The sequence below is a fragment of the Dinoponera quadriceps genome, unplaced genomic scaffold, assembly GCF_001313825.1.
Source record: "Dinoponera quadriceps isolate SergipeBrazil2010 unplaced genomic scaffold, ASM131382v1 scaffold1308, whole genome shotgun sequence".
NCBI lineage: Eukaryota > Metazoa > Arthropoda > Insecta > Hymenoptera > Formicidae > Dinoponera > Dinoponera quadriceps.
This window is the reverse complement of record NW_014555613.1, coordinates 3,097,676-3,125,530: the sequence shown is the minus strand read 5'-3', so window position 1 is coordinate 3,125,530 and position 27,855 is coordinate 3,097,676. Positions and strand designations below refer to the sequence as shown.

The 27,855-nt window shown below is 46.0% G+C and overlaps 5 protein-coding genes across 6 annotated transcripts in view; 1 reads left to right on the top strand and 4 right to left on the bottom strand.

Moving 5' to 3' along the window:
• LOC106744872 (angiotensin-converting enzyme-like) overlaps positions 1-27,855 on the top strand; it is a 59,674-nt gene that overhangs the window by 14,246 nt on the left and 17,573 nt on the right. The gene's annotated exons all lie outside the window — the stretch shown is intronic.
• On the bottom strand, positions 469-2,963 carry LOC106744876 (proline-rich protein 4-like). The gene is made up of 2 exons (XM_014619990.1): positions 2,850-2,963; positions 469-2,388 (listed from the first exon to the last, which is right to left on the bottom strand). Exons 1-2 carry the CDS (start codon positions 2,859-2,861, stop codon positions 1,237-1,239), a joined length of 1,164 nt encoding a protein of 387 aa, XP_014475476.1. The 5' UTR covers positions 2,862-2,963; the 3' UTR covers positions 469-1,236.
• LOC106744794 (titin-like) lies at positions 6,483-8,182 on the bottom strand. Its single transcript, XM_014619832.1, has 2 exons — positions 8,171-8,182; positions 6,483-7,829 (listed from the first exon to the last, which is right to left on the bottom strand). The coding sequence occupies exons 1-2, from the start codon at positions 8,180-8,182 to the stop codon at positions 6,483-6,485; spliced, it is 1,359 nt and encodes a 452-aa protein (XP_014475318.1).
• On the bottom strand, positions 11,290-17,103 carry LOC106744874 (proline-rich protein 4-like). 2 transcript variants are annotated; one of them, XM_014619989.1, is made up of 3 exons: positions 16,748-17,103; positions 12,877-13,114; positions 11,290-12,590 (listed from the first exon to the last, which is right to left on the bottom strand). In XM_014619989.1, the coding sequence occupies exons 2-3, from the start codon at positions 13,103-13,105 to the stop codon at positions 11,608-11,610; spliced, it is 1,212 nt and encodes a 403-aa protein (XP_014475475.1). In that variant the 5' UTR covers positions 13,106-13,114; positions 16,748-17,103; the 3' UTR covers positions 11,290-11,607. The 2 variants fall into 2 exon arrangements, with proteins under 2 accessions (XP_014475475.1, XP_014475474.1); XM_014619988.1 differs by lacking the exon at positions 16,748-17,103 and adding an exon at positions 13,661-13,722.
• Positions 20,235-22,822, bottom strand: LOC106744873 (repetitive proline-rich cell wall protein 2-like). The gene is made up of 2 exons (XM_014619987.1): positions 22,642-22,822; positions 20,235-21,911 (listed from the first exon to the last, which is right to left on the bottom strand). The coding sequence occupies exons 1-2, from the start codon at positions 22,651-22,653 to the stop codon at positions 20,607-20,609; spliced, it is 1,317 nt and encodes a 438-aa protein (XP_014475473.1). The 5' UTR covers positions 22,654-22,822; the 3' UTR covers positions 20,235-20,606.

The following is a 27,855-nucleotide window of genomic DNA, read 5'->3' as shown; positions in this document are numbered from 1 at the left end:
ACATCTTCGAGACGTCCTTTGTGACATACGTGTTGTTTGGAACAACGCCTCTCCCTCGCGAACGAATAACGCCCGGGCGGGTGACCGTCGCACTCGCAATCTCGGGAATAACTAATTCGTCACGCGAAGTTCAAGGATACCGCCGCGACGGCGCGACGAAAGGCGCAAAAAGATCCTCGTAACGCTCGATCAGCGCTTTTCCGACTGTTCTATCTTTAACGAACACGGGAGAAATGTCCGATACGTCAACGTTGATTCGCCCCGGTTTAATTCTCAATTTAACTTCGCTCGCGAGGAAAGACCACGAGGTGTCACGAAACACATTGTGAGTGAAAAATGATGGAGGAAAGAGGAATAAAGGGTGGGTCGAGTTGAAAAGATGAAGTGAGTCCAGATGCGTCGTACAAAGGGGTCGGCTGGTGAGGCTGAATAAATCGACGAGACAGTCGTTTTGCTCTTTGGTTTTATTAGAAAGAAGCGAAAGATATCGTATAGAGACGTCCGTTTACAAACGTAAGAAACACACCGTACAACATGTGTTCGTAGGTACTTAAGTGTCGGTACTATAGCTAAGAAATCGTTAGCGCTGTCTACGCGGACTCGCGGCACCCAGAATCGTCGTTCGCGGCGCAAAAGCGGTCGGTTCTGCAAACTCATCTCCCTCGCGGCGTGAGAGGACGACGTTGAGTTGTAGGAAGATAAATACCTCCGCGTTTCCCTCGCGAACGCGCGATTCTCGAGACTCGAAAACCGCGACGCGCGAATACCGGTCGCGCGTCCGCCGCCGTCCCGATTAACTCGATTCCACGTTGCAGAGCGGTTACGAATCACATTTCTTTGAATCACGTTTTTCCCGGCGATACGACTGTTTGAAAAAGAACGAATGTGGAAGAAGTGTTATTGCGACAACGCAAAGTGGGCGCCGACATGTCCGCTCGTGCGGTGCAGTGAAGGACTTGCGCAAGTTGGGCCCCATGAATCTCTTATCTCTAGGATTAGCCCGCTAATTACCTAATTCTAATTACATCCTCGTGTTGAAATGTTTCCCCGTTCGTTTATATACAGCATTTTGATCGAAATTTCTCGGCTTAACAAATTAACGAATTCTCTTTCTACTACTCGTCTCATCCTCCTTCCCGTGCTTCCTCTCACTTCGAGATCCCCCTCCTCCACCCCTTATTCGTTAATTTCTCTTCGAGCCGAGCGGAAAATCCTCCACTGCCATGCCTTTTGATACTAATATCCCGAATGTCCCCCAAATTCGTAACCACCATGCGAGTAACCGGAGTCGTGATCGTGCACTGGTACCGCTACCGGCACTTTGACGGGGTACGGCACCGGCTTCGGCACCGACACAGCTACCGGCTTCGTTACGTGGATTGGTACAGGTCGCTCGACAGGCACTTTTACGGGGTAGGGCACCGGCTTCTCCACCGGTACGGGTACCGGTTTCTCCACCGGATACGGCGCCGGTACCGGTACCTTCACGTGTACGGGCACTGGTTTCACCACGGGCACTGCTACCGGTCGCTCCACGTGGACTTTGACTGGATAGGGTACCTTCTTCTCCACTGTGTAAGGTACCGGCTTCTCGACCGGCACCGGATACGGCTTAGGCACGTGCACCGGATACGGTCGGTCGACGGGCACTGTCACCGGGTATGGTACCGGCTTCTCCACGGGGAAGGGTTGCGGTACGTGCACCGGAACCTTTACTGTGTACGGCACAGGCTTCTCCACCGGGAACGGCGCCGGTACCGGCACCTTTACCGGATAGGGTATCTTCTTCTCGACCGGATAAGGCTGCGGGACGTACACCTTGTAAGGCACCGGCCTCTCTACCGGCACGTGCACCGGATAAGGCACCTTCTTCTCTACCGGGTACGGTTGCGGTATGTGAACCGGTACCTTCACCAAAACCTTCACCGGTACCGGTATCTTCTTCTCGACCGGATACGGCTGCGGCACCGGTACTTTGACCGGATACGGTATCTCCTTCTCTACCGGGTAGTGAACCTTCTTCTCAACCGGGTAGGGTACCTTCACGTTCTTCACAATCGTGATCTGTTTAACCTTGCCACCGTCGTCACCGCCGCCGCCGCCTCCGTCGCCGCCGCCGATACCGTAACCACCACCGAAATCACCACCGTATCCGCCGTCGTGACCGCCGATATCTCCGCCGCCGACGTCGTGACCGCCGTCGTAGTCGCCGCCGCCGTAATCGCCGCCGCCGTAATCGCCGCCGTCGTGTCCCCCGAAGTCTCCCTCGATGTGGCTCAGCCCGCGTTTATTCTGCTTCTTCTCCCCGACATTTTCGATCCTGGCCGTCAATTTCTTCTCCTTCTCGCACACTGCCAAGGCCAGCAGCCCCGTAAACACCGTGAGAAACTGCAATCGATAGAAACGTCCTGGCGATTACATCAACTGCGCGCGATTGCGGCATCGACGATACACCTCACAGACCGTGAAAGAGCGCTATTCGCACGTTCAGGTAGATCGGCGGTTATTAATGCCGCGGATATCGCGCCTACGAAGGTTACATAAAGGGGCATTAATCTCTCGGCTATCGGTAATTTTTCATCCTTCGAATCGCGATATATCTTATTGGCTTCATCGTGATTGCCAACGAAACGCAATTTCGCCATCCGCAACTGCGGCCCCGACTGTAATTGATCGTTCCGCCGTAAAAAGAGAATCGCACTTCGCGTACTACCGTTGTTATTTCCGATATTTACTCGGAGTGAAATCTCTTAAGTTCGAGCGAGTGACGCAACCACGGAAGCGGAGATAATTAGTAAGCCCGAATACAAATAATTTCGGCCGACGCGCGCGTGAAAGAGTGGACTCACCAAAATTTTCATGTCTGTCCGGTCTCTCACGATCTGGTCAAAGTCCAGACTTCACTGGATGCTTCCCCCCAAGGTGCCACCGTCTTTATAGCCCGCTTTCCCCCGACGCGTATCAAGCGAGCCCCTCTGCACTCTCGCGGAAAAGTGAAACACACGCGTCTGGTGCTCGCCCGACGTGCACCGTGTTATGGCATTTTTTTATATATATCCTAGGGGGGCGCAGACGACGGTGCTTCCATAATCGTGACCAGCGGCGTAGGCGTGGTGAAAAATCGACCGACACCGGAAGTCCCGCTAACGGCCGTGTTGACAGAAATCAATCGGATGGAAAATCGTTTTCGCGAAGTGTGCGAGAGTTCGCGATAAATATCCCTTTAAATGAGGTGAACGCATGTGGAGTACCTTTAATACGAATACAGACATCGTAACTGTGATCGTCATGTTTGGGTTAGAACCGGAAGTTCACAGCCGTGATGCGCGAAATGTGCGAACACTAAATAGGTACGAACCGAAATAAATTAATAATTGATCGCAATACGAAACATACAAACTCACTTTTCTTTTAACACACTTCGCGGACTTCGTAGATAGCAAATCTTTGCTTCGTGTTATCACTCAGCTGATGAATTTGATCGCTTTCCAGCGAGAGGCACAATTCGACACAAATTTGTCGTCATCATATACTTATTTTGTATTTGGTGAGAAAAAAAAGATAATAGATGATATAACTACACCGGTGTCGACTTTTGGAGAAGCCTTCTTGCTGGAAAATAACTTTTGATACGTCCCAAACATGGAAACCAGTCGGAAATCAGTCACACGATGTCTATATTCTTATTATAGACACTCTAAAGGCGTGAAGTTTCAAGCTACATCTAAGCACAAATGGTGAATGTCGCAGCAACAGATTGTGAAACGCCGAAGAGAAACGTGCGGACGCTTCGTCGAAGTCTACGGAATCGGTTTTTTATATCTTCTAAATCTCAAGATTTCCCGAAAGACATTTCATCATTTTAAACTTATCCGTCGAATACAATGTGTGATTTATGATCGTCTCATGATCACCTTGCCGCTGATCCTTTTGGTCCTGCCCACGTCTACGCCATTGGACAAGTAGATACATTTTCATTCCTTCTCTACCGTCATCCCCCTCCTGCCGTCGGGCACCCAACCTCCCTCCGCTGTTTTCCATCTCACAGAGATTTCTCGTTCGTGCCGTATCGTCCGCGACAGGACTAACCCCCTCCGTATCCGGTCCCCACGGAAGGACGCGCGCGCGCGCGTAAGACGCGGCGGCGGTTGCAGCCGGGCTACATACGAGTTCTCTCGGCCGAGACGAAGAACAAGACGACGCCTAACGGTATCCGCTGCGGTTCGAGGGAGAGCGCGAGAGGAAGGACCGGGAACGGTAGGAGAAGAGAAAAAGTGAAAAGTCACGCCGGAGAGGAGAGAAACGGTCGCGACGCAAAGAGAAGACGTGGATCACGGAGCGTTCTACGTCGATGAGAGATCGGCTGCGTAAGTGCGCCATTTACCAACAACGTGTTTCAGCCGTACGGCAGATCTCGCCGTGGGCGACCCGATCCGGTCAAGAGATACTCGCGCTGTACTTGTTGACGGCAATATGAGAAATAACAGCGGCCGAGGAAAACGTTTGAAAGCGTGCGGCGATAAAGGACGTAATGGTGATTGCATTCGGCCGGGCCGTCAGAGATTTAATTGTTATTTGCTGCAATTAGAAAATACACGAAAAGAATTAATTCTGGTGCTAATAAACGAAAGCAACGAGAAAGAGAAAACGTCGGGATGGACGCCTTGGATAAATTATAATGTAACGTTATTATTCCAACTACTCTCGCTGAAGAGCAGAAACGCAGAATAATAAAGATAGAATTCTGAATTATAATTCACAGGAAAGATAACGTTGAAAGGAAGCGTACTATTTTATAGAGAGGGAATGCGGCGCAAATGGACCAGATCGGAATCATTCTGTTCGTTCAAAAACTGAAAGTCTACAGTTATGGAGAACACGATGGCCTCTTTAGTTTTTATTTGATATCCATAGATGGATACGTATTTGTGGGTGATAGAGAGCGAAAAAATGAGAAATAGCGAGCGAAACTAATTATTGCTGGGAGGAAAAAAAGGAAAGAGTGAATGGTTAGACGCTATGCCGGATAAAATTGGAGCAGCTCGAGATTAGAGTCCGCGAGTACTCCTGATGATACCGATAGAAGGTGCAGTTTCACTGGTAAATGCACGCACGCACAGCGCCTTATTATGAATCATTAGCGAGAAGAAGAAGTATACGAATGATGACACGCGTATTTTGGAATATCAAAAGTGGTCAGACTGAAGTTGACCGATCATGCGCGCGCGCGCGCGCGTGAGAACTCTCTCTCTGTCGCCATTAAGATATATTAAAAAATTGATTTTTTACCGCCACGCGAAAGTCTCGTATGATTTCCTCATTTCGCGATTGTACTCGAGCGGAAAGATGGTTTTATTTTCTACAACGCGCGTGTTGCGACGTTGTTAGTCAGGTACGCGAAAATTACTCTCATTTTTTACCAATCCACGCAGGTGTCACGGCAAAAACAATGCGAGTTGTGTCCGGCGAACGCGGATCAATTAGCAGGATTATTTGCGACTTTTACGTAATTAACGGTGCGTCCGATAATGAACGAGATTCACTTTTATTACCAAAGTTTTACGACCATCCTCCATCTCTCCGCCTGTGATCGACAGGGAAATGACGGCCAAACTCGGGAAAACGAGTCCGGTCGTTTCGTTTCTCTGCTTTATTTTCACGCAGATATGGCGCAAATATAGAGAGACGGTTAAAGAGAGAAATCCGTAAACCAACGAGGCTGGATATACATATCCACATATGCGCATCCCGGTGCACAAGTCTGATAGAGAGCTTACTATTACGTAATTGAGATACGGTTACTCGAACCCAACCTACGAGCTTAAAAGTTAGCGATACGATCATTCGGGCTATTAGAGACCGTCAACTTTCTAGGATTCGCGTGTCGCTTCGAATCGCTTCACTTTATAGGAATGGTGCCAGACTAACCAGTCTACACAATTAACCAATATAACTCTTCAACTCTTTTTTAATAAGAAAAGTTTATACATTCACATCGCAACTTAAAATTTATGTAATCATATCGATCAAATCTATGCCGTGATCGTTGACATTGATAAGTCGATGCGTCATTCTCTAACAGTCAGAAAACTTTTCCACATGTCGATATGATGTTACATAGCGATCATTTTCTTTTTTCTTGACGGAAGTGCAATGAATACCATTTCGATTATTTTGCCAGTGGAAACGGTGTAATAAATATATCATTTCGACCAATGCGTGATCTATGATAAGACGTTCTTAACGGCAATTTTATTTGTCTTAATCATTCAAATATCTCAACACTTCTTGAAACTTTAGAAATCAGCGATAAATATAATGTAATTAACCCAATTGAAAACTCCGTATCTTTTGAGGAAATTCGTTCTTCCTCTCCTCAATTTACATAAGATGTGTTTCTCGCAATTAGGTGTAAAAAAATAGTCGGTGCAACGGTTAGTACCATAATTTACTCGCGGTATCTCAAAAGTGCCTCTGCGGCTTTATCGCTTGAATGATTCGCGATCTAACCATCGTGGCCGCCGCCACTTAGTCTCGGCGCTTTCGCTGTCCGCCAGGTCCTCCCTATCCTTGATGTTGCTTTGATCCTTCCAACCAAGCTTGACGGGTACCGGCACCTGTACGACGTAAGGAAACGGCTTCTTCACCGGAACAAGTACCGGCTTCGCTTCGTATATCTCGTACGGCTTGTCCACCGGCACTTTAACCGGAACGGAGTACGGTTTCACCACTTCTACTGGCACGCGCTTCTCCACGGTGTACGGTTGAGGATCTGGCACTTTAACAGGTACCGGAACCGGCCTCTCTACCGGCACCGGATACGGTTTGTCTACAGGTACTTTAATTTTTACGGGGTACGGCTTGGGCACTTCGACTGGATACGGTTTAACAACCTCCACCGGGTAAGGTTTAGGCACCGGGACCGGATACGGCCGGTCGACCGTCACCTTCACAGGCACTGCTACTTTTTTCTCGACTTCATACGGCGTCGGTACCTTGACCGGTACCTTGACTTCGTAGGGCACCGGTTTGTCGACGGTGTACGGCTGTGGTACTGGCACTTTTACTTCGATTGGAACTCTCCTTTCGATCGTATACGGCTGCGGTACCGGCACCTCGACCTTGTACGGCACGGGGTTGTCAACCTTGACTTCGTAAGGAACCTGCTTCTCAACGTGGTAAGGCTCCGGTATCTCGACCGGCACATTCACGTAAACCTTTACTGGATACGGTACCCTCTTCTCCACCGTGTACGGCTGCGGCACGGGTATCTTGACTTCATACGGTATGTGCTTGTAAACCGGGAACGGAATCTTCTTCTCGACCGTTACGGGCACCGGCACTCTCTTCTCTATAGTCACAACCTTATTCCTTGGCTTGTCCCAGCTGGTGTTCTCATGGGACCACTCGCTTCTCGGAAATCTTCTCCAGATGTCTGACATATCTTGGAAGTCGAGCTTGCTCGACCACGCGCGAAAACTTCTACCCCTCAAGTCCTGAGGATAAAACCTCAAGTCCCGAGTATACGTGCTCCAGTTGTCGATGTCTTCCTCTTGCTCCACTTCACCTTCCACCGACTCGTATTTGCTATCGTCGTGCACCTTTTTCTCCTTAGGCGGCTCCTTTTTAACGTTTGAATAAGATTCGCGGACAATCTTGGATTCCGTGGTGGTGTTTCCGCTGTCGAGGGCCTTCTCCACTGCTCTCTCGGCGGCTTTTTCGGCTGATTTCTCCACGGCAAGCTCCGCCGCCTTCTCGAGCTCTTCTCTACGACTCGCTGGCGATGTGAGAGCAATCCCGAGACATAGAAATAGTATTAGGTACTGCTGCTGTTTAAAAGAATACGCACATGTTATATAAAAGTGGATAATTCTGTAAATTAAATCTATGAAGACATTTAATAACAAATATTTTCAATCGTGCAGTCACTAAAGTAGATATTTTTCATATCAGATTACAATATTGAAAGATTTTTAATCGAATAGCATAATATTTTCTCTTTATGGGAGGGGAATTCTTTAATTTGAATCGTTACTGAATTAACTTTTGATCTTCAATTCAGGGATACCTTCATTTGCGTAAAATAATTAAATTTTGTATAATTAAGTGAAATGATTCGATATATCGAATTTGTGAGAGATATTTGTGAGAAATACAGAATTCAAAATACCTGCTGTCCCATCACGATGCCTTTGTGATCAAGACGATAGATCGATCTATACTGAATCCAAACGGAAAGGTATCCCACTATTATTTATACACCGTGGACGACTTTCGCCAGTTTAACCAGCTGGGCCTTTATAGCCTTGCAATACCTTATTCGTGACAATTATCCACGCTTAAACGATCATCATTGTTTTGCGGCGTAGCGTGAACGCCGCTCGATGAACACCTATGCTACTTACATTAAGGCCATAGTATGATGCGGAACACATAAGCAGTTCAAATCATATTCCGTCCCTTTCAAAGAAGCATAAAGGTTCCTTTGAAGCTTTTTATCATACGCCCAGCTCCTAATACGGGTTATTTCTAATATGTTTCATTTATATTGCGTTCTTTTAATATTATAACTCCTTATAGTTTACGTGAAGAGGTTTATTTAGAAATATTTTATTTACGACAAAATTATTGTGGTAAGAAATTTATTGTCAAGAGAAATATTAAAAAGATGTGTCCATAATAGTTTACCTGAACAACATATTTGCAATTTTTTATATTGATATAAAGACGAGATTATCTTTTGAAAAGTCTTTTTACAAAGACAGATTATTTAACATATGACAGGGATACATTCGTCACCACTTACTGCCGCGTCTTAGTTCATTAATCTATGCGAAAAAGATGTCGGAAAAGTAGTCGTTTACGATTGACCGATGAAAGCGGACAGGTACTTTCTATGCCGAATCGTAAAATCAAGCCGATCCTTGCACCGCCAGGAAGTTTTTGCCTTCCCTGGAATATTCGGTCACATTTTCCAGTAACCAATAATTTTCTGATATTTTTGTTTATCTTTCTCCGAGCTATATTTCCGGCGACGATAGTTTCTCTGATCTTTCATTAACATTCGGCACATGAAAAGTTGCGAATTTATAGATAGATCTAGATAAAGAGGTTAAGCTATAAAGATTAAGCTTCAATAGAGAGCATTAAAAAAGTTTATTGGGATTACATAATTTAAACAAACACCTTGCACATTAACTTGGACATTGCCATTCCATGCATTAAATCACCGTTATATTACTTCAGCAATAACTACAAAAACTATTGAATGAATCGTTCAAACATCGTATTAATTTTATTATATGTTGATAAAAAATTATAAGAGTTTCCCGTTTCAAACAAATATCGTGTGTTGATATGTGCTTTACGACCGCCGCTTTCTTCTACAACAAATTGAATAATTCGATCGAATTTCTCGGATCAGTAACACTAGTGAAACCACCGAAACCGGTGTAAAAGTGCTTTCCACATGTCTTGCCTTGTTGAAGTTGCACAGAACTTTCCCGCTTTGGCAGCGGTTGTAAACCACTTAACCGTATATTTATATGCTCCTCGAAACTTTCTTCGGATATTTCCCGGAGACACGATCGGGAAAAAACCTTCCGTCGTCTGGCCATCAGCAGCTCCGATTCCGAGCACTGTCCGTTTCGTTGCTTTCGCTTCTTCCGCGCGAACGGCAGGAAAAAAAGAAGCATGAAATAACCTAAGTCGCGCTCTGCAATTCTTCGTCGTTTGTCGTAATCTTAATAATAATATAATGCCTCGAGTATGTATATGGGCAAATCGGGCCTGGTAATATCCTTACAACACGGAAGAATCCAAGTGAAATCGTAACACACACCACTCTTTGGCTACTTATTACGTGAACTATATAATCATTTATTTCGTAAAGTTTGCACTCGCCGTAAAGAAAAGCATAAAGTGATATAAGAGCGACGTGCCCGTAATTGCCTCGTAGGCAAGTACATTAGCAGCGTCTGTATCCAAAACCTGGAAGTGTTTCACTAAAGAGTCGAGATATACGACATTCGGAGAGAAATGTACTTGTCCATTATGCATCGACGAATTAATAATATACCCGGTGATCGAGGCGAAAGGCAAACGACAGTTATAGGTGTATTCCGGTTCGTGAAATAATAGAAAATATAAATTTTTGTTTTTATGCAACAAGCGATATCATTTCTCCAGGTGACATAATACGTTCATAATTGTCATTCATTTCCGCTCAGATTGATTTTTACGCATTTATAGTTACATACTTGGAATTTATCGCGCTTGTCATCATAACTTATATTTCTACTTTAAAATTAGACGAATATTAATGGAAAGTTGAAAGGGTAATTTAAAATACGCGTATCATTGCGTATCATCATACGCGTTTAATATGTATTTAAGAAAGTTTTACTTTCCAGAATATCCTCCGTATACACTTTTGCATGTTTGCAACTTACAAAATAGAAGGAGTTGCTGACTGTCCCAAGTAGAAAATAGTCAATTCATCCCTCTCGTAATTTGAACTTGACGATGACTTACTAGTCACTGATGACTTACTAGTATGATACTTCATACACAAATACTTACGCTATCGATTGCTTCTTACAGCAACAGACATTCCGTAATCATAATTACGGTCAATGTCGCCGACCGGCTGTTGTTTTGTGCAAATCAATTATAACATGTCCATCTTGTCCCGGTGTAATTACGACGCGGCGAAAGTGAACGTGACTAGAATTGAAGTAGCGACAGCAAAAGCGACGCACCGATCGACTAGAGCGATGCGTATCGATCGTTCGCCGCCAGAAATTAATTGTCAATACAGATTCGACTGGATTCCGGCAATTTATTTCATTAATAAATCTTTTTTTACACCTTTTAATCACTGGCGAGCTGCTAATTGATAGCAAATAAAAAAAAGTTGGATCAACCAATAATATCACTGGCGAGCTGCTAATTGATAGCGAATAAAAAAAGGTCGGATCGACCAATAATATTGAGTTTCACTAAATTACAGGGATAATATCAAAATACTGCTGGTGTAGTGATTGGGTTTGATTGGAAGTAATTTTATTAAACTATGGTCGCTCATCTACATAATGTCGCGATCTATAAATTGTGATCACTATCACTATATCGCAATAAAAATCACTCCATCGAGATATAGGGTACAGTAACGGTAAACAATTGCAATGATAACGTTATGTGTAATTTTCGCGTAAAATCGTATAAAACAAATATACATACAAAGTAAATAAATATCCCTCGGAAAGGGTCAGTGTAACAAATGCTTAAATATGTTACGATATATCTTATATCAAAATCCTGCTTATAAATTCTAAGAGCTGTATTCTAATCGTATATCTAGCGTTAAATTTGCTCGTCCGATTCAAACATTTTATTTATCGTGCATGAGAGTCTCGTACATAATTACTTTGGCTTGAGAATCAGACGATTCTATCTAGAGCTAAACGTACAATTAGGATTTATGATACAGACTTTCCTCGATCGATCGCGCATCTTCGAACCGATTCGGAAGAATATATTGAAGTACAAAGCCTCTATCAGCTATTCCTATGTAATTCCATTGTCAGCTAATCGCACAAACCATGTTCACGGATGCTCGTATTCTTCATGTTCGACATGCTCTACATTATGCTCCCCGTGTTCTTCTATTGGTACCGCGACCGGTATTTTAACCGGATAAGGGACGTGTTTCTCGATGTGATACGCGACCGGCTTGCTCACGTGAACCGGTACAGGCCTCTCTACCGGTATCTTTATCGGCACAGGAACAAATTTCTCCACGGAATACGGAACGGTTTTTTCAACCGGGTATGGCGCCGGTACCGGAACCGTCACTTTGACCGGTACCGGCTTGTCCACCGGGACCGGGATTGGCCTTTCTACCTCCACCTTAACGGGAACTGGAACCGGCTTCTCGACCGGGTATGGTACTGGCTTTGTGACCGGCACCGGATACGGTTTCGGCACCGGGACGGGTATCGGTTTGTCTACTGTAATCTTCACAGGGTAATGGACGATTTTCTCGACCGGATAAGGCTGCGGTACGTGCACCGGCACCTTCACAGGTACCGGTATTTTTCGTTCTATGGGGAACGGATCCGGTACCGGAACTTTTACCTCGTAATGTACCTTCTTCTCCACGGGGTATGGCTCCGGCACGTACACCTTGACCGGTACAGGGCGGTCTACTGGTATTTTAACCGGGTATGGGACCTCTTTGATGACCGGTACCGGTCGCGGGATTTTGACGGGGACCTTGACGACCACTTTCACGGGATAATGTATTTTCTTCTCAACCGCATATGGCTGCGGGACCGGCACTTTAACCGGATACGGTATCTTCTTTACTACGGGATATCGAATAGTCTTTTCCACCGGATAGGGTACCGCGACTTTCTTTATGATCGTCACCGTTTTATGTACATCCTCGTGCACGTGATGACCTAATACTTGATTATTGTGTTCATTGCTCCCTCCGTCACTGGACCCATCATCGAAACTCTCCTGCGATTCGTATCCACCTTCTGCTCCATGCCCGTCTTCAAAATGCATGATGTGAGATTCTGAAACTAAAATGATTAGGATCGCTCCAGTAAATTGTGGCTTCGTCTGAAATCAACTTTCATAATATCAGTAAATACTAATTGCATTAATTCGCACAAATAGAACAAGTAGATCATTAAATTATTATTATCTAATGTTTTAATAAAATGTTCTCGACGTTATATATTTACTGCTTTTGTATTCGTCAAATCTCAACGGTAGTGGAAATGGTAAAACGTGAGATTTTGCATAAGAAATAATTGCATAAGATGTAAATGTAAATGTAAGAATGTGCCCTCAATCAATATTTACCATGATTATCCACGGACTCATTTTGCTCGATCCTGCGTCGGTTCATATTGCTCAGGTGAAAATTGCCCTCTCTGATATGATTGGCTCGGTTCATTCTTATTTGCGAGGGCACAATTCGATGAACGTATCGCGCCGCTGGGAGATAATTGTACGAGTATACGCGCCTGTTATAGTTGTTTCCAATCGGTAAACTCGTCACCATGACCACGAAGAGTGATAAAGAGAGCATCGTCAGTCCCTGCAAGTGATAATATCCAAGCAATGTCATACATTCTCCCTAGAAATTAATGATTCTATAATTCTGTAACGCAGATATTATTCCAAATATAATTTCACTTTCGCATACACACAACTGTGCGTTAAAAAATTTTCATAAAATCGAACTGAGGTGAAAAAAATAGTTTCAAAAGATTCCTTCCTTTTTCTCATTTTATGTCTTTCTTTTACGAACGTAACATGATGATACTTCTTTTTATAAAAATAATACACAGATTCACGGAAAATTCACGTATAAAAGAGAAATCTCTATATTATATATAGAGTAGTAATCTCTATAGTGTATATATATATAACTAACATGCACCATGCGGGAGAATAGTTCGACACAATTGCACAGTTCGATTGCTAACACTTGTTCACACTACTGGATCCAACAAACGTATCCAATAAACGTAAGAACGTACCCCGTGTCCCATCCTGAGCGAAATAATCGAACGATCTGCGGGAAAAATTCTTGAGCATCTGGCTCGACTTAGAAGTAAATAGATCAGCCGCATACTTTTACCATCTTATATATGCGGCCTCCACGGGCGTTACTGCTCCGGAGGCTGGGCATGCGATGCCTTGTTCAAGAGGGGATGGTCACTTTCGCGTTTCGTTATACTCGACAAGAGTGAAACTGTCCCTTTGGAAACAACAAACGTCAGCTGGAAAAACGTCAGGTACACGCCGGCTCCGATGGATATGCCCGTAAAGAGAGTGGCACTTATTCTTCCGGAGGCGAGAACCACTCGCTTCTTTTATGGAATGTTGACATTCCCTCGAGCCGATTCTCACGATCATGATCTTGAAGTAAGAGGAGACACACGCGCGCGAAGCAACACCGACGTATTTACTATCGAATATAATATCGTTGAAAAACAGAAAAAAACAAAAAACCAAAAACCCCAGAGATCGAAATTGGGGGAAGTTGAACGTTCGTCGTTTGAATTCGTTGCGCGGAGAAACGACTCGTCCCTTCGGAAATTTCTACAAGTAGCTTAAATGATTTGTAGTAAGGACGATTCACCGCTGATGGCTTCGTATTGCTCGCGTACAACAGTGCCTTTACTTTACCGGAAACATAACCGGTCATTTGAAAACGTGAGCGCGAACCTAAATCTAGTAAACTGGACTTCGCCGCTACGCATCGCCGCTTCGACGAGATAACGTCGTAAGCAGAAAGTGAAAAGTGTCAAAGACCTTTTCACGTTGATGCGATTGCGGAAACTCACGTGCTGAGACTGAAGTAACCAATTACGGAGATCGCTGGGGGGTGCTGTCTTTATCTTTCGACGTTTTCTCAAAAATCACGATCGACGTATCTCACGATGAGCGCGTTAAGGAAGAGAAGAGAGTTCCGCCAACGTAGCAAACGTACGCACACACATACATACATACACACTCATACACAAACACACACGTCGATTGATTTCAAATTACATAAACGTCTCCGTCAATATACAATTACGAGTTACACAATGACGGGATTACCTTTCCTCGAGATCGATATGCGCGCGAGTTATCCAGCATTAATGTTAACAAAATTATGTAAACCTACGAAATAAATAACGAAATTATATAAATTTATAGGAATTATATAAATAATATAATATTTTTTTCGCACGTAGACAGCTCCTTTCTTATCGAGTCGCATGTCAGTCCACCGGAGTGGAGAGCGCAGTACGATTAAAAACGTTATTCGCGATAATAATCTCTTATCCAGTCTCGCGTGTAGGTATCACAAATATACGGCGAACGCCTTTCACACGCACGAGAACGACAGAGTGAGAGAGATGGAATGGAAAGATGAAGTGAGAGAGAGAGAGATGAAGCGATAACCGCCGATAAGCCGCACGACAAATTCGCGGTTAAATGCATTCCGAAATGCGATCGCACATGTCGGCGGAATTAAAACGTAACGCGAGTGTTCTGCGTCGCGAGGAGAAAATTATACTCGCATTGTTCCACGTCCTCTTGCATGAATCTCACGACGTGCACGCGATCTTTAAGCTGCCCGTGGATCACCGATCTCCATCGTCCTATCAGAGGGCTCTCGCGTGCCGGGCGTTTAACGCTCAGCTATATTGCTGTCTTAATTAGCCGGCACGATCCACACGTCGTTACCCGCGATCTCGTGAACAATGCTCGCGGCTTTTCGCGCGATAGATCGCCGAACGCGGAGAGAGTTTATCGCCGGTCCTCCCGTGCGACGGATGAACCGAAAGGAGAAACGCGGCGCGAAAGAAGTCACGCTCGCAAATGGCCTGTTAACATTTTACGCGAACATTCGACGCTTTTCGCGCCACTGTCATTAAGGCTCGAGGTGCGCTCCCGCGCGAGAGAATGCCTCGCGGTTGGTCTCGAACGAGGAAGTCCAGAGCGGAAACGCGACGTGCGCTCTCCGAAGGTGCCTCGCACGCTTCCGGATATCTAGATTATGACGTAAACGTGAGATTCATCGGTCGGTGAACACGAAGAGTGATGCGCTCTTCGCGCGCTGAGATGGATACCGAGATTGTTGCATTGATTTATCGCTGCGTCCGCCCGCCTTACCTGCTTGGAATAAGCTTCTTAAGGATGCGTTGCCCGTAGGGTAATGGAGAAATGAAAGTTGCAAATTTGTTTACACTGCGTTTAAAAGTGAGACCGAAAGCTCGACAATAATTCAACGCCTGGGTCAAAAGTTATTCCGAGGGAATAAAGGGAGTTTTAAGGTGAAATGAGTTTGATAAGAATTAGCTTCGATAAGAATTAATATATGAACGTGATTTTGCTTGATAAATACTAAATTAACCAGTAGCTCCCTTGACGCGCCACTAAATACGGCACTAACCGGGCAATCTTGAAATCGCGACAAATTGGATACGGCTCTGTGATAATTTCCCAGTTCTACGCGCATGTACGACGACAGTATCAGTCGTGGGATCAATCTCGCGCGGCTAATTATATAATACTTATTTCGACCTGTTGCCTTTCAATCCGAGTTATCGCACGCGTTCGACTTCGCAATTTTTCGAGAGGTGCCGATAGACCGCAAGATAGCGAGATAACAATTTACTTCAAATTGAATGCAAGAGTGTGGATATCCAGATGAATCAAGGCGTTATTAATAAACCCGATATCATCGCGGGGTATGAGGCTAATAAACTTTGTGCGTGAACTAGCCTCCGTAATTAGCGTCTTCTAAATAACGGCTGCGTGTTCATACGCGCAATAAACTTTCCTGCATCTCTAATATATAGGTGTTTGCCTTCACTGTCGAGATCGTCGCGTTATTAAGCACTTTCTAGCGCGCGTAAGATAGCGTAGATAAGCACGCTTCTGATCAGGATAGGAAGCTACATTCTTCGCTCTAATTTATATCTATTATTTAACCTTCTCATTATGTCTCCCCGTGGCCTGCTTAAAATTGATATCAGGACACTAACTAATGATAATGATGGCTGGTAACGATTAACGTCAACTTACATCGTGCATAATATCCGAGCGCTAATTAATTCGACGTCACTCGCGTGCGTTCCTATTCCGCTTAGGCAGTTCCTAATTGAACGTATCGCGAATCTTTATTGGAAGATTCTGAGCAATGTTTCATTTTATATTGTGTACTTACATTTTTTATTGTGTACTGGAATAATGAATATGTAATCGTTCACAATTCATTTCAGATCTCATTTACGATTATTGTGAAAGATGCGCATGTAGACGTGTTTATTTTGCGAACGACGAATTGATACGTTTCAAACCGCACTGTGATTTCCGATAACCCCGGTTTAGTACCCCAGATATAAAATTACAACAAATTATCATTCGCTATGAGGCAATTGTGATAAATCGCCCCTATGCAAACGTCAAACGCACAATCACCGAGAGCATGAAGTGAATATGTTCGCGTCATTACTTTCGCTTATCACAGATCACGTTCTCACAATGTAATGTGTAATTTAGTGGCTATTAATCCCGAACCGCTGCGAGCCGCTGCTTAAGCATCAACTGCCCCTGCAATAACTGCAGTCGATACCGTTTCTCACGATACATGCCCCAGATAAGTTTTACGAAGCGCGTTAATGTGGTATCCGCAGATGATAGAAACTTCCAGATAACAACTGTATCTAAACATTCGTAATAAGGATACATATCCTGTACGTTTCAAAATTATAATAATTCAACAAAAGTATTGTCCATATATTGACAGTAATTTATAAAAAATATAATTTTGTCATTATGTAAAAAATTTATTTACGGCGTTTTATTAATTTCGAGAAAATTAGATCTCACACAAGTTGCATGAAACGTTATTAAGAAATATATTTGGACAATTTGCTCGGAATTTCTAGAGTTCGAAAAATGTCTTTATTATATCAGCCAACGCGAAAGTAACAAGCTACCTTACCGGTTACCGTCACTCGCAGCAGTTGAGAGAAACGCCGCTTCTTCGCAGCCGGCCTTCAAGACGATCAATGCAAGACGCTATTGAGAAGTTGATTAATAACGTTCAAATGAAAATTACTTAAATGAAAAATATTTAACTTAAATAATTGAATAAATAAACGCTGCCAGATTTTCAATTAAAAAAGAACTACACATACAGTTGAGGTCCATTGGTAGCGGTAATTTAACGATTGGCTTTACCAATTTATTCACAAATTGAGGACACCTCGAAATGGAAACTACTCTCTTGCTTTCGATTGCATCATGTGACTTGATTAACATGCGTAGACAGCCCGCTTCAAAAATGAGATGAATATCACACGAAATGTCAAATAACTGGCTTGAAATCCTCTCACCGAAAGCAATTAGGCGATAGGAAATTTCACAACAGTATTACCGAGCTTGAAGGCGTAAACATAATGATGGCGACAATCACGAAAATTATTAGCTTGATTAATACAATTTTTCTTCTCAGCGGCACATAATTTCTTGAAATACTTTAACGCATAATAAAATACGAAATCTCCCGTATACTTTCTCCCGTCTTAAATATCACAGTGATCAGTGGTCAAGAATCCAATTTTCTATCTTGATAATTAAATGTCAAGTTAAATGTCGTTGAAAATAAAATGTTCTCTAATTTATATGAAAAACAAGATTATTACTTATTTATGTGAAGAAGGTTCTTCTTTATTTTCTGGATATTAAATCATTTAAAAGCTACGAAAGTAATGACATCTTCAAGCCATTTTTCGCATCTTTTTCTTCCCGACGGTCGCAATTTTAAGACCGTCGCGATATGACTTGTTGTTCATTGATTTTGTTTCCTTTTTCTAAAAAGGACGAAATAACGTTCCGCGCAATTGTCTTAAAAGGGACAGCCACGCGAGCCAAGGTGAAGAGGTGCGGCGGGATATGAAGGAAGCGAAAGGACTCGCCGGGTCTGGAAAATGAACGAAAGGGGAAGTAGACTTCTCGGCACTGTCTTTCTCGGCGCGACAGCGAGGCGAAGGGGAGACTCTTACTTTCAGCCTCGGCGTCGCGTGCGCTAATGGTGCGATTGCATAACCGTTCCCTCCGTGGACGAGCACGTAAGTCGCTCGTGAGTCAAGTGGCAAAGCCAGCTCGTTCGGAGGCCGAAGTGGGTCGTGCAGAAATTAGTCGCGGATGCATCGACTTCTCTTCTCCGGACGTCGCGATGAACGCCGGGGAGCCGTGCAACGAAACGTCAGATTGGGTCACGAAGGTCGGAATAATGAAGTTGATCGAAGATCAACTGCCTCGTGCGCCCTTCGTGTTTTCTCATCGCGCCTCCGACCAGCCGCTCGTTATAAATCGATGTAGCGGAACGAAGATAAAGCGCCTTCCGCGACGCTCCTTTCTCTTTGCACCTTGCAGTTTTTTTCTCTCACCTTAAAGCTCGTCTTTCTCTCGGACTTGCACGAAATAACAGTTCTCAAGACTCGTGAACGATGAGGCACAAGTGGAATCAACAATAAAAGTCAGATAAAACGAATTATAATCCACCGTCGTCGCGTGGGTTTTCCCGCGCATTGCGGGGTGTTTACGTAAGAAATTTCACGCGATAATTCCCGAAGTTTGATCAAGAAAGTCACGGTGTCGATGTTAGTTAAAATCTACATGGAAAGTTCATCACGCACGTGAACGATGTTTCGCCTTATTTATTATCGGATTCACCGAAAGGCTTCGTTGCGTTAACTTTAGGTATCCTTATTTGCCTAGCTTCATTATATCAATTAAATTAAGCCGTTAATTCCCCGGTGAACGAAAGAACGGGAGCTATAAGAGCTCGATCGAACTTTGATGTTCCCCGGGGAAATGTAAGCGCAGGATAGTGTAAAGGTCAAACTATATATAACGAATTTAATTAAATATTGAATGTGCATCGTGTTGCAGCAATGCATGCGCTCTTCCTTCAAGGTTCCATAGTGACGCACAAGTTGGATCAATTTTTGATTTCGCCCTTCTTCAAAGTTACTGATAAATTCATATAAGCGACGCGGTAACGTCTCCCGGGCCGTGCGGGTATTTCGAAAAAAAATTCCGACGAACTGAACGCGCGACGGTACGATGAAGGTTATCGATTTGGCAAAGACACGGCGGAAACTGGGTCGACGACATATCATTCGGTTTCGCGTTGCCAATAGAATGGAATGACATTTACCAATAACAAGAGACGCGTAACGAAGAACGACCTGAGATATTCTATGAGAAGTTGACATTTCTCTCGGGAGCGTTCCTTAGTGGTGTCGCTTTTTCGACGATTACATTAACGCATTACATATTTTTAGAAGTATGCTAAAGTTGCCTTTCATTTACATGGCTAATCTCCTGACATAAAACATTCTTTTTCTACTTCATAACGCGTGCACATTCTCATCGTTACGCAATATGTTCTTATATCTGAGATTTTTTCACTTGGGCATTCGTCTCAGCAACGCGCGCATTTCTTATGTGTTTTCATCCGGCCCGATTGTCGCCGACGTACTAAAGAAAGATTCGTTTACCTCGTCGGAAATCTATTTCCTCCGATAGTCACGTGCTTTCAAGACGGGAAATACGTGGGAAGGAACGTGTATCGAATCGCGAAACACACAGCGATGTAACTACTTTACATTAATATTTATTTCATTTTCTGTAAAAAAATACATACTTTGCTAATATCGGTATAAAAGTAAGACAAGCGAGTTGTTCTCGAGCGAAGATCGCTAAAGACAAATACATCCCTACTGATCATTCGTTCTTCCTAACTGGTGGCACACGTCGCCGTGCCGCGCCCTCGTTGCGATCGGTGATCGAGGTACGGACGTCCGGTACGCGATCGTCTACCGGAGATCGTCCCCGATCCGATCCAGGTACTAAGTGGCGGGTATCCTCGTGGCGCTGCACGACAACGTTTTCGAATCGGTTCCTCGTGTCCTAAGAGTATATCGACAAGGTCCTCGGCGACCGTGGTTGTTCGTCATCGCGGTGGACTTTCGTTTTCTCTCGACGACGAAGAACCAGTCGGGGTTGTGGCATTAATGATGATGATGATGACCGGCGTAGCCACCGTCGTATCCGCCGTCGTATCCACCGCCGTATCCGCCGCCGTATCCGCCGCCGTATCCGCCGCCGTATCCGCCGCTGTATCCGCCGGCGCTGTATCCGCCGGCGCTGTATCCACCGTCGATGTAGCCGCCGTGCGCATGCTCATGAATATCATGTCCATGGTGCACGGGTATAGTGATCGGCACTTTAACATGGTGCTCATGGTGCACGGGCACAGCTACCGGCACTTTAATTGGGTATGGTACAGGCTTCTCGACCGGGTAGGGCACAGGCTTCTCGACTGGGACGGGGTATGGCCTGTCCACGGGGATCTTGACTGCCACCGGCACGGGCTTCTCGACTGGGTACGGCACCGGCTTCTCGACTGGGTACGGCTGCGGCACTGGTACCTTCACGGGTACTGGCACGGGCTTCTCGATGTGGACGGGGTATGGCCTGTCAACTGGGACCTTCACGGGGTAGGGCACTGGCTTCTCGACTGGGTAAGGTACGGGCTTCTCAATGTGCACGGGGTAGGGCTTGGGCACGGGCACGTGGATGGGACGGTCGACTGGGACTTTGACGGGGTACGGCACCAACTTCTCAACTGGGTATGGCTGAGGTACGTGGACTGGTACTTTCACCGGTACCGGAACTGGTTTCTCAACGGGGTACGGCTGCGGCACTGGTACTTTGACGGGAACGTGGATGTGCTTCTCTACGGGATAAGGCTGCGGCACGAAGACCTTGACTGGGACGGGACGGTCGACGGGTACGTGCACTGGGTAGGGTACCTTCTTCTCTACTGGGTACGGCTGGGGCACGTGAACGGGCACCTTTACGAGAACCTTGACCGGGTAAGGCACACGCTTCTCAACTGGGTACGGCTGCGGTACGGGCACTTTGACCGGGACCGGTACGGGTTTCTCTACCGGGTAGGGTACGTGTTTCTCCACGGGGTACGGTACGGGAACGCTCTTCACCACGGTCAGGGTCTTCAAGTGATCGTGATGATGATGGCCGCCGTCGATGTATCCGAGTCCGCCGTATCCACCGTATCCACCGTATCCACCGTATCCACCGTATCCGTGGATGTGGCCCACATCGAGACCGACGTGCCCGCCGGATCCGATGCCGTATCCGCCGTCATAGCTGTAGCCGTAGCCAAGGCCGAGCAGACCGCGCTTCTCCTGCTTCTTCTCGATTCCGGACTTCGCCTCCACCGACTTCTCGCTCGCTTTCGCCTCCTCCGACCATGCTGTCGCAACCACAAGGGCGGCGACTGCCACGTAAACCTGAAAAAAAATGCGCAATGTCATTCGTCGTTACGCGTGACATACGTAATAACGGTTCACGGCTCGTTTGTGCATTCTAAATACTTAACGAAGAAAATACGAGCCAAGGACACGCGTATTGAGGAACCGGTGGAAAATAATGTTAAATCCGCAAGGCTGAGCCTTTCTACTGATATACGCATTACATTATCCCCGATATCTCTGATATATCGGCGATACGCGAGGATCTGATAGGAATGCCGATCTTGGATCGGCACGGACGGCCATCTATTCACGCGTCCCGATTAAAGAATTGATCTCTGACCTACAAGTTTGAGCACACAAGTACATCACCGCACGATGCAACGGCTGCTCCCTCGAGTTCTAACGAGAATCCACTGCGGCAAAAATGTCTAATTCGTAGGACCGCGATGCTCGGCGAACTACCGAACGTCCGTGTGGAGGAACACTCCGCGATCGAACGAGCTGCGTTCGCGGATTTCTCTAAACGCTAAACCGGCGAATCTACCGCGACGAAGACACGCGCTCAATCTCCCTCGGACTCACACCCCGGCTAATCCTGAGACTCCCCGGCTAGACTCGTTCACTCGTCGTCCGGTTATCTACCCGAGCGGTCTTCCCGGCGCACGTATCTCGAACGATCGTCCCCGACCGATTCGTGTTCGCCATCGACACGGTAAGCCAGGCAGTATCGAGCGGTATCGCTCGACAGCCTCTATTGAGGACGTACCAGGATTCTCATTTTTGCTCTTGCGATGTTCCGGGTGCGTCCAGGAGTGAACTGGATGCTGATTGCCGTCGGTTCCTGGCCTTATATACGCGGCACACTTTCGCCTTCGCCACCCGGGGCCCGACGGTCCGGGGCCCCAAGTCGTATACCCCCACGTTACACCTCTTTGTTCAGCTACGACGACGACGACGGTCCCACCGTCCGAGCGGCCACCACTCCCCTTTGGGACAGACGCCCCACCTCCCCCCTCCTCACCCTCCCCACACACACGCACGTGTCGCAGAAACGTCCCTCTCCTTCTTCGACTCACGGCACGGGCCTCGTTCTCTTCCTCGTGCTCGCGCCCGCGATGTCTCGCCTTTTTTTTCTCACGTATCTTCGCCGGCACCTTGACTGCGCTTCGGCCACTATGCGATACTTTCTCTGGAGAACGACGGACATACCGATTGGCCGTCGCCACGTCCCTTAGCGTCCGGAGCGCTGCCGGCGTCGAGACGTCGATTGTATTCGCGTGCCGTTCCCGTTCGGATCGGCGGGCACCCGGATCGAGGCAGTACGTGAAAACTCGTCTCCTCGCGCACGTAAAGTTTCACGAGAGTCCGCAGCCAGGCGAACGTATCTCTCCTCGACCGGTCTCTCTCTTACAGCCGTCGCCGGTAATCCGCGGCGTACATCACGCATCAACTAGTCGGCGACTGTCACCGTGTGGTTGGCGCAGGTCGCCCCGGAGAATATGCTCTCGTCACGGATTTATTCGCGTCGACCGAAGTCAAATGAGAATCCACAGAGGTGTTCGAGCTCGAGAGGGCTTCAATTGTCAATTGTTTTCCGTCGTCGATCTCGGCTAGATCCCTCCGGCTAGACAGCTCGATGTCATTCTCTCCGGAAAGGGATCAGTTTGAAGTGCATCCGCGAGCTTACGTCGTACGGACACCACGTGTCGTAGTTCCTTGAAGTAGAAACGCCTCGTCAGTGGAACGGAAGTCGGCGAAACCTTTCCGGGGGCTGGAACGCAATCGCTGAAACGCAATCGAGGATGACGCGCTTTACGAAACCCGGCATTTTGTGTTATTAAATCCTACACACGCGGCCGCCGCCTCGTCCTATATACAGAGAATGACTGCGAATGAAAATCTATAATCCTTCCCGTGGGAAGACTCGTTAACAATTCTCTCGCTTTTACCTTCTTCTTTTCCTCTTCTTTCTTTTTTTTTTTAATACCAGTCTACGATGAATTATACGCGAGCCGTGGGCGAAGTAGACGCGCGCGCGCACCGAGCATCGACATGCGCCAACCTAGTTTCTCCGTCGGCAGATTACACTAATTCCCTACCCTTTCCCTACAATTTCGTGTCCTCCTACGAGAATGCGTAATTCGCATTCCAACGTTACGTCGGCCAACACGTGTTCCTCCGCGTCGTAAATTTTCCGCTTTCCACCCTACCGCTCCCGAATATCTCGCGGTGATGGCTGATCGCGCCGAAGAATTCTTCTCCAACTTTCTTCTCGCTGCGCACGTGTGCCTCCTCGGTCGCAGTCGCAAGTTCGTATCACACTCGAGCGAGAATATCTCGGTGTCATGGTCGGAGTCGTTGTTCACAAGGGAAAATACCGATCGATCAACTGCAATTTCTAGTTCTCGACCGTCAGACAAGTCGCTGCTCACCTAACGTGAGAGAAACGGGGATTTTAGGACTGATTGATTGATTGATTGATTGATGCGTTTGTCATTGCTCTAGGGAATGTCTCCCTAAGAGCGTTGGTATGAAATACAAAAGGGAAGAAAGTAATAGCCGCATTCAATAGAGAAAAAGTTCAGTGAGCGCTTGGTGATTATTTCCCGTGACTGAAATATTCTTTTAGATTCTTGATAGATCCAAGATAATGTGCTAAGATCAATAATTGTTAAGCGGTCATTGAGCTATTTTTTCTGCTAAACGCAGCCAGTGGTACGAAAGAAAGGGAGAAATAAAAGTTTTAGAAAGGATGTGTTTTCGCGCAAAGAACCGGAGTAACACGGCATTTTGCTACTTACGTATAAATAACAATTACAGAGAGTGATTTAATCGTATGTGCCGATAGAGTGCTTGTTTGAAGGCTGTGTCTTACGGTACTTTGTGTCTCACGGTAAGTATACACTGAGCGAACGAACAACGAATGTGTAATACGAATGTGTATATTCGCGCCTAAACGCAACTTTTCTTGATAAACCACTTTATGAGCAAACCGGCCCGAAATGCTCTGTTGGGATTCGTTACGGCGTACAAAAAGTACCAATGTAAGAACGAAAGTTTGCATTCGCTGTTCGTTCCTTGTTCGTTCGCTCAGTGTAAGGTAAAAGTACCAATGGCTGGACACCTAACTCCGGACACTTATTGCTTTGATCTTCAATTGTGAATATTTAAATCTTCAACATAGAACAATTTATATATACATATATATGTGTATGTTATGTGTGTGTATTATATGTTTAAATATTTATATTTAAAGATCAAAACAATAAGCATGTCCAGGTATTGGTATGTTTACCTTGCGTCTAGCTTCCGAGTCTCCAATGAAAATGGAAAAGTGGCTGAAAATGAGTCGGCCTCACGAACGATCCCGTCGTGATCGTCCGCGCGAGATTCCTTTCATTTTCTAGTACAGTCCTCCCCGTTGGACTTGCGTCGTGGTCGTACTGTATTGACGCAACGCGCGCGCGCGTTCCAGCTACGCGCGACTCGATACGTCATTTTTCGTGGCGATCGACTGCAACGGTCACGCGAATCGCGCTCGATCAACGTCATCGTCCATCCTCTCCCTTTCGCCGTTACTGTTCCGTTTTCGTCCTCACCTGGCTTGGCGCGCACACACCGCGCTACCCGACGCCTCGTGTACGTCACGTAACAGACGCAGAGAGATACACCACACCCACACCCGGAGACACGCCGGTGGTGCTTATCTCCCGCCGATCTCGTGGGTGCACCGTTGCCCCCTTTCGTGTGGGACACGCCGCCCCACGTCACGATTCTGCTCTTAGCGTCGCTGGAAGTTCCCGTTTTCTTCCTTCCCCGCGCGCGCCCAAGTATGTCGATGTTTACCGGCGCATTATCCGCAGGATATGATCACCTTGCGCGACGCCGTGTAATGTTATATCTCTCCGCCCAGCAAATGATCTATCAGAACTGCCCGCGGAAATACCGCTGGGTTTACAGTCAGCATTTCGCGGGCGAAAGCGACGTATGTCACACATGTATTTCGTAATGCAGGATAGAGGAATAGAAGAGGAAATGATCGTTACACTTTGCTCGGGATATGCGACTGCGCGCGTCTCGACGTGCGGTCTAATGTTGAGTAACGAATCAGGGACTGGAGATACACGGAGAAAAATAATGTTGCTGTTGTAGCGAAAGCGCCGTCACTGCATACTCGGTTGTGACAGCGATAAGGTCTGGTTGGTATAACCAAATCAGCAAATTGTTCGCAATTAAAGTAAAGACAGTTTTGTCGCCAGGATAAAAAGTATTCTGCTGAGTGCATTTGTCCTTAGGACACGTTTATTAGAACCGAGTAGAGTTTTCCTATATTTATTCATTCGTTCTTACAAGATCATTTGTAGATCATTCAGCAAAACGATCCGGATCAAATGATCCGGAATGACGATTAGTAATCTCAACGAATCGCTTCGCTATTCATTTAGTAACTGACAAATTTTGCCGCAACAGCATAAAGTTTGCCGGCCGATTCTTTCTGTCTGTCTCGATGATACTTCCAGCTCCAAGGCTCTGCTTCAGTTTTTTTCAGCTGAAAAAGCGCATCAAGATGCAATCGACCGCAAATCGCGGTATCTGACATTGAGGTCCCACTTCAGCTCCGTCCAACCGTGTAACCCGATTCAATAATTCCCTCGCGGGACGATTCTTTGAATATGACGCCTTCGCCTTTAGCTCCTTCGCGACATCTATGCAAATGCGGTCGTCCATCCGAGTCGGGTGTGAGTAGGCAGGAAAGGTCAATCTAAGAGAATTCTCGATAAAAATCGTAAGAACTATGTGGCCGGGCGACCACCTTCCTACCTGATGAATTTCACCTAAATTTATGCCGGAATTTTATGTTCCGGCGCGCGCGACCGGATCTCGCCCGCTGGCATCCAGATCCGGTTCTCTCACGTCGCTCATAATTTTATACCGGCTGGAGACCGAAAATAAAACGTGAAACGGCGCGCAATAATGAGTAGTATAGTCAAAAACGATAGTAAACGGCGCATAGTTAATGAGTGCGAATCACTCGGGCTGTAAAACGGACATCATGTGAAATCCCGGGTCGCATTTCTTCGCGTGTCCCCGTGAACGAAATAACCAGTACATTCCTGGGCTTCCCTTCCTTCCTAAAACGTGTTTAGCCTAGGAGAGATTAATTTGATGCTGCGCTAATCCCATCGATGATATCATAGGCGACACTCGTCGTGGATCGCGATGTGATACGCCTGTTTATTTAGACGTCACGCGCTCAGTGATCGTTACGGCTTTCCAACGTATATTTTCCAACGACGAGCGCGCGAGAGCAGTTTTGTCGGTCGTGGAAAGTGGAAGTGTCGGAATAACGGATCGTAATTCCGAGCCGCGGTCTTTGGAAGGATCGGCTGGGCGCTATTACGTAAAGGTCGTTGCCGATGAAGAGCCTCTCGGTGAAACGGCAACACACTTACCTGCTTATGGCCGAGTGCTATCTCTTTCTTCCCACTCGACAGTTACGCTCATCTACACGACGTAGACGAGAGTACTGTCTCGCGTCATTTTACTCACTCTATAGAAATCGAGATTCCCCGTGACCTCACTAACACCCTACTGACACTGGCCTTGACGGCTCTCCAAGGTTCATAAAAATGACAGCGCGGTCACGACCATCTCAATCGATCTAGCCATAAATTTAGAAAATTAAACGGAAAAGTGAGTCAAATATAATCCGATCGCTTAATATTTCATAAGCGGCGTGATACCACAATTGAAGTATTTAGCCATTTACGTCGGTTCACATATTTTTTATATGTATTATTTTCGTAATTTTATTATTGACGGAAATTCTTACCATATTTGCGCTCGCAGATGCTGCCTGATTTCCGTGACACGCTTCTCTAGTACTTCCTTGCTCTGTCAGCGCATTATTCGAGTTGTTTTTTAGTCGGATTATTCGAAACATTTTCAAATTATATATCGTAAAATAAATTAAGTAAAC

Bases quoted from the DNA above. Each gene is read 5' to 3' on its own strand.
- LOC106744874 (XM_014619988.1), bottom strand. From the start codon at position 13,711: ATGCCCAGCCTCCGGAGCAGTAACGCCCGTGGAGGCCGCATATATAAG. The intron at 13,115-13,660 runs GTAAAAGTATGC...TATCACTTGCAG, and splicing joins GAGGCCGCATATATAAGATG to GGACTGACGATGCTCTCTTT. The intron at 12,591-12,876 runs GTAAATATTGAT...TAATCATTTTAG, and splicing joins TGAGTCCGTGGATAATCATG to TTTCAGAATCTCACATCATG.